Raw genomic sequence first — 11,703 nt, forward strand, 5'->3', positions numbered from 1 at the left:
TCTTTTATCAGCACTAGCCAGGGGGCTGTGGTGGGGGCGGGGGGAAAAACTCGGTAAGGACACATGGCAAGACAACCGCGCTCTAGGCAGGCGCCTGCCACTGTCTTTCACGCACACAACGGTCTCTCATAGCTCGGCCTCTGGTACAGCCAAGTGCAGCTTCCGCTGTTAACAAAACCTTTTTACTCTCAGGGCACTATGGAGGACAGCCTGAATCAGTACATTGGGGTAAGCAAGTTGTGTTTTGTGTCTCTCTAGAGTCAGTACCAGTGGCAGGCAAAGCCTATGAGCAGGTTTTATATTCTTTTAATTAATTTTTAATGTTTGTTTTTTTGTACAGGAGGGAAACGGGGAGCTCCATCGGGTCATTCGGATTGGCACCAGAAAGAGCGAGGTACAACAACAAAAGCTTCAATTCACTCATTCTAGCTGTCATAGTTGTCTAGTCTGTCATGCTATCATAATTCAGTGTGGTGAGAATAAACTGTGATCCTGTATTTTACTGTTGAAGGAGGCAGCAAGGAGATACTGATGAGTTCGATAGTCTAAGAATGCACACAGATGGCAGTTATTTCAGAATAAACCAAGGTAACTGATTAGTGAGTCCCTGGAAATAATATCAGTGAAAAAAGAAAACATTTTTGAAAATGTTTTCTTTCTGATTATTCATGAACATGACTGTCATTTAAAGTGAGCATGAGAAATGTTGTACTTTGGTCTTATGATTCCTTTCTGTGTTCTTATATTCATTCATTTTGCTACATTCATCACTCTGTGTGTTTTCATTTTGATGGAAGTGTTTGTGTTATTATTGATTTATCTTATTTTCTCAAAGCAAAAGATTTGCTCTTTGTGTTCTCATGAAGCTGTAACAATTTTTTCAATTGTTTTGGAAGAATTTATTTTGAGCGTAAGGATCTACAAATGTACCCGAAGGTCCTGAAATTGAAATGAGGTGTCCTGATATTTTATTTGAACTTACAAAAACATTTTGTTTAATTTGACACCTCCCTGTAGAGACACAGTGTATTAAAAAGTACAGTTGGTACTTTCAAGACATTAGAGGGAGTGGCTGCGTGTAAAGATCAGATTAGAAAGTGTTCTTGTTCTGTCTCTCAGGAGATAGTCAAGAGCGCATGAGACCGTCTGCCTCGGATATCACACTCAAAGTTAAAACATTGATCCATCTGACACTGCAGCTGTGAAGTGAGGCACAGTATATTCTTTCATTTTTATATTTTATTTTTTCTATCCCCTTATTATTTCATTTTCTTCTGGTTTGGAAAGGCAAGTTGTATTTTTAGGCCTGTCCCTTTGCTGCAGAATCATCTGTCAATCCAGAGAATGGAAATATGTGTTTTTTCAAGTTCATTTCGCTACTCAGCACAGTCTGCAATCTGTCATCCTAGATCACTGTCACTGCGCCATTTCAACACCGTGTGCAGCTGGAGCAGGCAGATTGCAGGTGCTTGATTGGCTAGGGGACTCGCTTTTTGTGCCGGGCAGTACCTTTACTGCCGGGCAGTACCCAGCCAGCCAAATCCTTCCTTCCCTGGCCAATTGATATGCCTTGCAGGACTGCTGGCACAGTTGGCACTGGCAGGATGCGTGACCTGAAAACCCCTTATTGTTGGCATATCCATTGCATTGGTTTGATTATTCATTCATTCATGTATTTCAGCTTGCTCGCATTCAGACAGACAGTGTGGCTGAAAAGCTCAAGGAGTTGTATCCTGATGTTGAACTGAAGATAGGTGAGAATCACTGAGCTCAGTACACGAGAGTGCCACCTTGAGGTAGTAAAGGAATAAGCATAGGTAATTCAATGCAGGTGTCTCTCAGGTAAGCTTGCAGATTACATTACATTACATTACAGGCATTTAGCAGACGCTCTTATCCAGAGCGACTTACACAACTTTTGCATAGCATTTTACATTGTATCCATTTATACAGCTGGATATATACTGAAGCAATTTCGGTTAAGTACCTTGCTCAAGGGTACAACGGCAGTGTCCTACCCGGGACTCGAACCTGCGACCTTTCGGTTACAAGCCCAGTTCCTTACCCACTGTGCTACACTCCGTCCGTGATTTTATATGGCCAGAAATGCTCGGTTGATATGGACATCTACCATCCTGTCTCATCACCAATGTGCCCCTCTCTCTTTTCATTGTCAAGAGAAAGTGCGTTTGTCTCACTGTAACATACACTCCCCAGAAATCACCCTCTGTGTGTGGGTGTGTGTGTGTGTGTGCGCGTGCAAGTGTAAGACCGCCTGTGTCATCTACACTGTAGCTGGCTGCCAATGAGAAGTAGTGAAAGAGATGTGAAAGAGATACTCTCTCAATGGGAATATAAAGACTGCTTTTATTTTCTGGGCCACATTTTTTCACTTGTGCTTGTACAGAATCAGCCTTGTGGCCTGTAAGGCTGTGGAAACAAATAGAGCGCTCATGTTAAATGAAATAGAATTTTAAAATATTTAAACTTTTCTTTTCCCAGTCCCCATGTCTACGATAGGAGACAAAATCTTGGACACAGCTTTGTCAAAGGTAGGCCTGTGAGGATAAACTTTAAATTCAATACAGTATATTTATTTACCTCAAATAAAAATGCAAAATATGTATTAGTTTTTTGTTCAAATTGAATCATTCGTGTTCAAATGCTGTTTAAATATTAAATACTGAAATATAATGAATGTGAAATTTGTTTCTACCTTCCTTTGCCATTAACAAAAAAATGGCTGTTTGATTTGTCAGTTTCAGACAAGGTTAAGTAAAGGGTTAGGTTTCCTCATTCCAGTGTGCCAGTGTAGTAAAAGAGGGTCAGTCAGAGTGAGTATATGCACTCAGCCTGAACACCAAATTATTTTTAAAATGGGGAATGGAACATGCAGTGTCGGTACACAAGAGTGAACAGTAGCATTCCATTTTCAAGTGTCTTTTGTCTGAGCAGTTTACATTTTGCTTGTTTCAGATTGGAGAGAAAAGTCTTTTCACAAAGGAGCTGGAAAACGCTCTTCAAAGAAATGAGTAAGTTTCCTAGGCTGCAGCATTATGGTTTCTCCCAGATAGTATCATATTTTGTAATGTTTCAACACAGATGCTCTATTTTCCAGTAAGACACACAATATCATGTCACATTGAACATTCTGTTGTAAAGTTGACCAGAGCTGAATATCTGATCACTGTGTTGAATATCTGTGCTGAGCCTCTTAGAAAGTGATCCTACCTTGGTATGATGCAGGATTATGTAGCCCAGAATGCTAGTGCCCTCTGAGGTGCTGCAGTGCTATGGTTATCCTCATGGAATAGCATGTGCTAATATACTGTAATAGCACCATTACATTGCAGACTTATGGACCATGAAGTAATGAATCATAATTCGTTTTTAAAAAGAAAAGGAAAATTCTGCTTACAGTTCAGATATCTAATACTGTATGATAAAACAAGTTGCAGATAAGTCATTTATTTGGTTGATGGACATTTGAGGAAAAAAATACATTTTTAATGTTGTTGTTATTGTCCCACTGCTGTAAAATATCCTGCATTACTGTGAACTTTGTTTGCATGTTTCATGGCAGTTTGGGGTTTTTTTTTTTACAGGCTAAATATTTGTTTTCATATTTCTGCTTTATTTGACAAAATTCTTAAACTGTACATTCCGATGCCTACAGTGTTTACATGAAACTGTGTGTGTGTGTGTGCATATGTGTGTGTGTGTGCATGCATATGTATGTGTGCGTGTGTGTGCCCACCCTCTGCAGGGTTGACCTCGTAGTGCACTCACTGAAGGATCTTCCCACAGCACTGCCTGAGGGCTTCACCATTGGAGCTGTACTTAAGTGAGTATCTCTGGCCGGAGACAGACATACACTTTAACTTCTAACCTATTGGAATTTACAAGTTACTTTCCTACTTCTCTCTATCTATCTAACAAATGTAAGTGCTGTAAGCTTGTCTTTAACATATTAAATAGACTGTTTCCATTACCTGTATCTTATGCTAATTGTTTTCCAATTTTAGATATTAAATGTGATATAAACTGAAAAGGGTAACACTCAGTTAAATTGGGTATTTAAAATTAAGGACATTCAGCATTCTGGTTAATTAGAGTATGGGAATTAGCTGGCTTGATGAGGTAATTGTGAATGGGTAACTTGCTGTTGAACAATAGGAAAACTGTTCGGGTTCATTTGTCTAGAGAGAAGCTGGAATTGTGCCACTAGTGTGCTGTCTGAATGGGACCTGATGTTAACACATACTCATGAATTTTAGAGCATGTAGTTGTGAAGAGTGGTACATATTTATCCTCAGAATTGTTCTGGAAAATGGGTGCAGTAGTAACAGTTTACCACAAGATGGCATGTTTTGTTAAATAAAGTGAGGGTCAGCAAACTGTGACAGTACTTGTTAAATGCAATTAAGATCTGGTAAAGTTTTTACAGTATTTTTGCATGGGTTCATCTTTGGAATTAAAGGAGTCTGGTTCCCTAATTGAACATTAGTAATTGTTAGGAATCAGACATTACTATAAAGAACAGCCTGATTTTGAAATTTATTTCCATATATTTTTGCAATGTATTTTTCTTAGGCGTGAAAACCCTCATGATGCAGTTGTCTTACATCCGAAGTATGCAGGACAAACTCTGGACACACTGCCAGAGAAGAGGTGAGAGGATCCTGTGGAGGCTGAGGGAGACCAGTGGTGGTTGTTGGACTATGACAGTCAGCACAAGTGTAATAATATTCAAGACAGGAAATGGAGGCCTGCCACCCAAATTCTGATCCCCCTCTGTCTCCCTGCAGCGTGATTGGCACCAGTTCACTCCGCCGAGCAGCTCAGCTGAAGAAAAGATTCCCTCACCTGGAGTTTAAAGACATTGTATCTTTTAAAAGCACTGCTCTTTCTGGTACTTTCTGTGGACTCAGGTGAGGTCTATGGTTTCAGTCTTTGTGGAGGTCCTGCTGGTTGAGGGCTTCTAAGCCGTTTGCTGTGGGTTCCTGCTCTGCGCAGCTGTTAGCCACCTGGGCTCTGTTCAGCACCCATACAAGCTTGCTTTCCTGTGGCTTAGCCCTGTGAAGGAAAAACACAAGCAACAATAAAGGCTGTGAACCGTTAAAACATGTGTGTAGACGCAGGAAACTCGTCAATGTGGTTTTTTGTACACCTGTGTGTTAGTTTGTGTGCACATTTGCGTATCTGTGTGCAAAATATCTTATCTGTGTATCTGTGTGTACAATATCATATCTTTTCTTACAATATCTTATATCTGTGTCTGTGCCTCTGTGTGTGCGTGTGTTTACGTGTGTGTGACTGCATGTGTGCGTGTGTGTCTGTGGCCATAGTGTTCATTTATGCATGTCTGTGTGTGCGCCTATACCTTGGTGTGTGCTTTTGTGTATGTCCACGTGTACAGTGTGAATGTGTGTTCAGCATGCATGTGTGTAGTCTGCTGCCTTAACCTGGCTCTCTCAGAGAGGGAACCTGAACACGCGACTAAAGAAACTGGATGAGAAGGAAGAGTTTGCCGCCATTATCCTGGCTGCAGCTGGACTGCGTCGTATGGGCTGGGAGAGCCGCATCAGTCAGGTGCCCCCTCAAACCCACTCCCATAACACACTCAGGGCTTCAGTCTCAGCACTGGCACAATAGCACCTCCTCTGGTCAACCATGCACCTGCAGTCTTCTGGCACCAGTGGTGCTGAAATGACCTCTGAAGCCCATGTGGTGCACATGCTTCAGAGAGCTCTTTCTTGCTGCTTGCTGCTTGCTGCTCAGACAGCCCTTTGAATATGTCAGGGCCTTCCAAATTGTAAGGAAAGAAAAAAATCAAGGATATAAATTGGTTTGAAACGTAATTGTGGCATTCGGTCCAGCGGTGAACCGGATTGGTCTTGGCAGCGTCGGCTGATAGAACACACCTGGGTTGCGTTAGCTCTCTCCACCAGCCAGTCCAGCTAAGACCAATCCGGTTCACCACCAGACCGATTGCCACAGTAATGTAGATGGTAGTTCAGGAAAACAAATGTGGACACATTCATATGGTCATGTAGGACTGTGTCAGAGCAGTCCCTAAGCCTCCCCTGTCTGTGTTGTTTTTTTGCAGGTCTTGGGCCCTGATGATTGCATGTATGCCGTTGGGCAGGTGGGTTCATCTTTGATGCTTGAACAAAGCATGCCAGTCCGGTAGAAAGCACGAATCCTTCTTGGCCAGGAGGAAACCCATAAGCCTGCTGCACAGTGGGGGTGGGCAATTCAGAAGATTCTAAACACCAGTGGCCAGTAATGCCCACAATTTGGAGAATGCTGCAACTACCACCTGCCAGAATCTGAGAATAATTTGATAATATAAATGGAAATATGTTCTCAGAAAATAATAGGCAGTTGGAAAAAATAAAAGGCGTTGAAAAGGCAAATAATAATTGAAAAGGAAGGAGCAAACAGTTGCAATAAGTGAACGTTGATTGCGTCAGTTGGTGGAAAAGCTGATGTTTACAAAGTACTGTCAGAACGTATACAACAGGCTTACACAGAAGAAATGTTCCCTCATGCAAAACAGATAAAAACTAAAGTATATAATTACCCAGGTGTGTCTACAAAGAGAGACAATGTGTTTCAGCTTTTGTGGGTCTTTAGGTAAACACCGACAGATCCTTCGGGCTGGGAGTAGTCAATATTTTGCTTGTTTGAACGTGTCTGTTGGTAAACCTGTTGGGTAAAATAAGTGGGTGCCACTTATAAATTTCTTTCTGCCATAATGCAGTGTGTTGACCTGCTTTTCTCCCTTGAATGTTAACAGGGAAGTGAAACTTTGTGTTGTGGTTATTGAAAGCCAGTGCCAGCTGTTATTGTAGTGCCAGCTTCAAATGTGTTGTTCTTATCAAAAGCTAGCGGCAGCTGCATTGTGCTGGTGACACTGCTCTCTGTCTCAGGGGGCACTGGCAGTGGAGGTGAGGGCGCAGGACCGGGACATTGTGGAGATGGTGTCTGTGCTGCACCACTTGGACACCGTACTGCGCTGCATCGCAGAGAGGGCCTTCCTCAAACACCTGGCAAGTTTGCCTAAGCCTCCCCTGCAGGCCCCACACACACCTAGAAACACACACACACATAGACAGATATACTACCATGCTAATACACTTTCACTCTCAATCTCACATAAACACACCTAACATTCCTATATTTAAAAACTACTGTTTTTAGTGTTTGATTGCGTTCTTAATCATTTTGTTTTTCATTGTGCTGATGTTTCATTGTAAAGGTGTTGTAAAGGGTACAGTTTGGATACATTACCAAATGAAGGATGGTTAGAATTCTGCTCTCTTTCCCTCAGGAAGGTGGCTGCAGTGTGCCAGTTGCTGTTCACACTGAAGTTAAGGACTTCAAGGTAATGGGCTGGGGTGGAAAGGCCTAAATACTTCTTTGGAGACTATAAATCTAGCATCTCAAAAATAACCTCTTTCTCTGTAGTTGTATTAATACAGTCCAGAATAGGTGTACTTGTATGGGTTAACCCTCCTAATTACAGTATAATACAGAACCGTATAGTATGACGAAAGGATTATGACAGGACGTGCAATGTTAATGATCAGGGATACACCTTCTCATTAATATTCATAAACTGCAATTTTGCACCAGACTGCACTGTGTTTGTAGACCCATGTGTCTGTTTGCACTGTGTTTGTAGACCCCTGTTTCAGAGTCAATGGAACTGTATAGGATTGCTGTGTGTTTGCACTGTTTGTGTGACTGACTGACTATGCTTTATTCCAGCTCTACCTCACTGGTGCCGTGTACAGTCTTGATGGTTCTGACAGTCTGAAAGAGACCATGTGGACCAGTGTGACTCCAGCCAATCAGGTACAGCCCTAACAGACAGTGAATTTGATACTATATATGAGCGTGGTAAAGGAGGCAGGGCTTAGGCCTGAATCCAGGGTGGAGGACTGAGGTTGCATACAAGTCCAACCTGAATTTATGAAGTAAATACCAGCAGTATTAAAGGATATGTCAGTACATAAACTATGGATGTTAGAGTGGGGTTCAGAAGGGCATCTGAGTTATATATTGGACAATTTGAATAATTCATGTAGGGATTAGTGATTCTAGGTAATCACATGAGGGGAAAAAGCTTATTTTTAGGATAGGACAGAAAATCCATCCATCCATTATCTATACCCGCTTATCCTGGGCTGGGTCGCAGGGGGTGCTGGAGCCTATCCCAGCATGCACTGGGCGAGAGGCAGGAATATACCCTGGACAGGTCGCCAATCTATCACAGGGCACACTCACCATTCACTCACACACTCTCATATCTATGGGCAATTTAGAGTCTCCAATTAGCCTACCTGCATGTCTTTGGACTGTGGGAGGAAACTGGAGTACCCGGAGGAATCGGACAGAAGATGAGATATATAAATTTTGTAAGCATAGCAGTGTATTTCAGCATGTCTATATGGTTTGTGAGCCCTCCACCCATGTCTAACCCCCGTAATAGAGCTTTGATTTGCGTGTGATTGTTGATTTGAGGCTCGTATTCAAGCTCAGTCCTAGTGTGAAATTATTTCATCAGTAATTGAAGCTGCTCTTTGTGTCAGGTGGAGAAGGAGGCGGCTAGTGAGGGGGTCCAGCGTGTGGGGGTCACCGCCCGCAACGTTTCAGGAGCGGCCCAGGAGGCTGCGGAGAAGCTGGGGGTGGATCTGGCCATGCTGCTGCTGGAGAGGGGAGCGGGAGAGATCCTGACGGTGGCCCGCCAGCACAACGAGGCTCAGTAACTGAGGCCCACACCTGCTTCATGCTCGCATGACTTCCTGTCCAGCGGGTGTAGGCGGAGGGAGGCTGCCAGTGTGGAGCTTCGCCACCCATCTGTGTGACCGTACCCCCACCACTCCCCTCTCCGAGTGACATTAGCAACACACTGACCACCTTCTGATCAGCCAAACAAATGTCACTGATCCGTCTCTGATCAGCCAGTTGCATCACTGACTAGACAGATTCTTTCGGCTAAAAACTGACACAAAACATTAGTGACAATTCTCAGAGGAAATTACAAGAGCAGAGTTTTAGTACCTGCAATGGAGTCCCATCTAAGCATGGATCTCTCAGTGTAAAAATTACTTTTCTGAGATGAATACTATGGAAAATGGAGCTTAAGATGGTTGTATTAGTTTTCTGTTTTGGGGGCACATCTGATATTTAAAGATGGAAGCAACTATATACCAGCACAGCATTAAATATGTTAGACCAGAAAGAACTAACCAGCAGATGCTATAACATCTTCTGCCCCAGAGGCACAGACCTGAAGGAAATGCTATATGGTTGGAATGCTCATATTTTAAGTGCTTTATATTTACATTCCATGTTTTGCAAAAGACAATGCAGTCTGCTGGTTTTTTTTCACTACATTTATTAAAATCTCTGGTTACACCACGTTCTCCACAAATCAGATGGATAGATGTGTAAATGTTCAGAGCACTTGCAAGCACAGCTGCTCAAGGTATTGATGCATCATTAGCTACATTTTGAAGTTATGCCATGTTTACTCAAACTAAAGCAAAAATAAAAAGCACACCCCCAATCACTCAAGCAGATATGTGCCTTGAAAATAAGGTTTTTGTGTATAGCCCACATCTACAGTTGCTGTCTTACAAGGTTGAAATTAAGAAAGCACTATCATTATTGGGGAGGAGTTACTGTCACGTGTATTTTTGAATAAAAGAGTCTGTTCCCTTACAAATTGTATGTGCTGTACACTTTATACATAACGTATATTGCTTGTTAGCAGCTGCAAACGCAGTGGAGTCGTTTCACACCTGTAGCCTAAATCTTGCGTGCTGCAACATGAAAAATCTTTGGCTTTTGGCAGAGAAAAAGTACCAAAGCGATGCAAAGTGTTTGCTGAATTGAGTGCGTTCTTAACTTACCACGGTTCTTTGATCTGAACGGTCGCTTTTGCAAAGCCAAAAGCTAGCCAACCCAGTGCCCATCCATGACAAGAGGTGCAGCACCATGCTCTAGTCTAGCAAATTATGGCAGGAATCTTGTCGGCAGGAAATCTCACATCATAAATTGAACATGTTTGGATTGGATGTCCACCACTGGAAATTTAGACCTAACGTTACACACTGGCTTGAGTCTTGAAATGGCAAAAGGAACATAGGGCCAGCATCAGATTAGATAGATTTAGGAAAGCCCAGAACCTGCCGAAATATGGTACACCGACTTCAGTTTTAAAAAAGCCGTTCTGGGTTTTTAAAACTCAGCGTGATTACCATTACACACCCCTGACATGGCTTGAGTTTGAAGGAGTTTAAATGTAATCAGCGCCCAAGTCTGATTTAAATCTATCCACTACGTATCGACTCGATTAGATGGTCACGTTAGCTGCTATGCGACTTTAATACAATGGAATGAATCTTGGGTAAAACACCGGAACAGATCAGAATCAAACCGGAACTAGCCATATTCAGTTGCAAACGTATTGTGCACATTCACCAAACCTTACCGCCGGCTAGATAAGCTACAATGAAACACAGTTCAGTCCACAGGAACCTGCAACTACAATTTATTGCGGCAAACCCCAGTCACACTGCACACACAACCACAACCTGTAGATTACAATCATGGAATTTGTCTTCAGAAGTGAACGTTTGGGCGGCCCTTAAAAGGGCCTTTGGGTATTTGAAGAAACTCTGTAGCCTCGTTCATCGAGAGCTCAATATTCTTGAGACTGCTGAGATCCCTTCTTTCCCGCCTTGCCGCCGCTGGGAGCAGCCTGCCCGGTCTTCTTGGGCAACAGAACAGCCTGAATGTTCGGTAGAACGCCTCCTTGGGCGATGGTCACACCACCGAGCAGTTTGTTCAGCTCTTCGTCGTTGCGGACAGCAAGCTGCAAGTGACGGGGGATGATGCGGGTCTTCTTGTTGTCTCTTGCCGCGTTGCCAGCCAACTCGAGGATCTCAGCAGTGAGATACTCTAGTACAGCAGCCAAATAAACAGGCGCTCCAGCACCTACTCGTTCGGCGTAGTTACCTTTCCTCAGCAGCCGGTGAACACGGCCCACAGGAAACTGAAGACCAGCGCGGGAGCTACGGGTCTTAGCCTTAGCACGAGCCTTTCCAGTTTTGCCTCTTCCAGACATGTTGAAATAGTTACGATTTTGTTGCTTTGCAAAGAGTCGGTGAATCTATGTGAGATAATGTCCGAGTGTGTTGGAGCGGGGGTTTATATTTTCTCGTCGTCACTAACACGCCTGAACCCGCCTTCCATTTCCATTGGATGCCAGACTGGGTAAAAGCAGTTTATTGGCTGCAAGAATTGGGAACCAACACATTACCTCGGGCCATTGGCTGCTGAATGTCGTGCATAATTAAGATAGAATTACACACCAACCAGATAGGTCCTTACCACGACCAGGCGTGATTGGATGAGTTGTTCAATCTCTGCTGTGGGTGCACAGTAGTTCTGTCTATCAAATTTGAACGGTCCTCGTTGGCCAATTAAAATCATTCCCTCAAAAAATTTAAAAGAAGAAATTTTTGGCGCAAATTCAACCACGCTGAGCCAGAGATATTGGCTGAGCTCGTATATATTGCGTTAGTTTCGGTTCAATCGAATGTTTTTGTATAAGACCGGAGAATCCGTCTATTTATTTTCCACTATATCTAGAGTCGGAGTGGAACGATAAGGAATGCATATGGT

At 43.0% G+C, this 11,703-nt stretch overlaps 2 protein-coding genes across 4 annotated transcripts; one reads left to right on the forward strand and one right to left on the reverse strand.

Annotated features, from left to right (window-relative positions):
• The first annotated feature begins 41 nt into the window (after nt 1-41).
• On the forward strand, nt 42-9,739 carry hmbsa (hydroxymethylbilane synthase a). 3 transcript variants are annotated; one of them, XM_064350916.1, is made up of 15 exons: nt 47-228; nt 341-394; nt 1,120-1,206; nt 1,682-1,754; nt 2,503-2,552; nt 2,977-3,032; nt 3,767-3,844; nt 4,594-4,671; nt 4,809-4,884; nt 5,479-5,592; nt 6,110-6,148; nt 6,936-7,059; nt 7,341-7,390; nt 7,777-7,863; nt 8,601-9,739. In XM_064350916.1, the coding sequence occupies exons 5-15, from the start codon at nt 2,508-2,510 to the stop codon at nt 8,775-8,777; spliced, it is 924 nt and encodes a 307-aa protein (XP_064206986.1). In that variant the 5' UTR covers nt 47-228; nt 341-394; nt 1,120-1,206; nt 1,682-1,754; nt 2,503-2,507; the 3' UTR covers nt 8,778-9,739. The 3 variants fall into 3 exon arrangements, with proteins under 3 accessions (XP_064206985.1, XP_064206986.1, XP_064206988.1); XM_064350915.1 differs by lacking the exon at nt 1,120-1,206 and having other exon boundaries at nt 42-228; XM_064350918.1 differs by lacking the exons at nt 47-228; nt 1,120-1,206; nt 1,682-1,754 and having other exon boundaries at nt 353-394.
• Nucleotides 9,740-10,551: 812 nt separating this feature from the next.
• LOC135263199 (histone H2AX) lies at nt 10,552-11,248 on the reverse strand. Its single transcript, XM_064350919.1, has one exon. The coding sequence runs from the start codon at nt 11,141-11,143 to the stop codon at nt 10,718-10,720; it is 426 nt and encodes a 141-aa protein (XP_064206989.1). The 5' UTR covers nt 11,144-11,248; the 3' UTR covers nt 10,552-10,717.
• Nucleotides 11,249-11,703: the final 455 nt, after the last annotated feature.

The sequence above is a fragment of the Anguilla rostrata genome, chromosome 9 (assembly GCF_018555375.3).
Source record: "Anguilla rostrata isolate EN2019 chromosome 9, ASM1855537v3, whole genome shotgun sequence".
Taxonomy (NCBI): domain Eukaryota; kingdom Metazoa; phylum Chordata; class Actinopteri; order Anguilliformes; family Anguillidae; genus Anguilla; species Anguilla rostrata.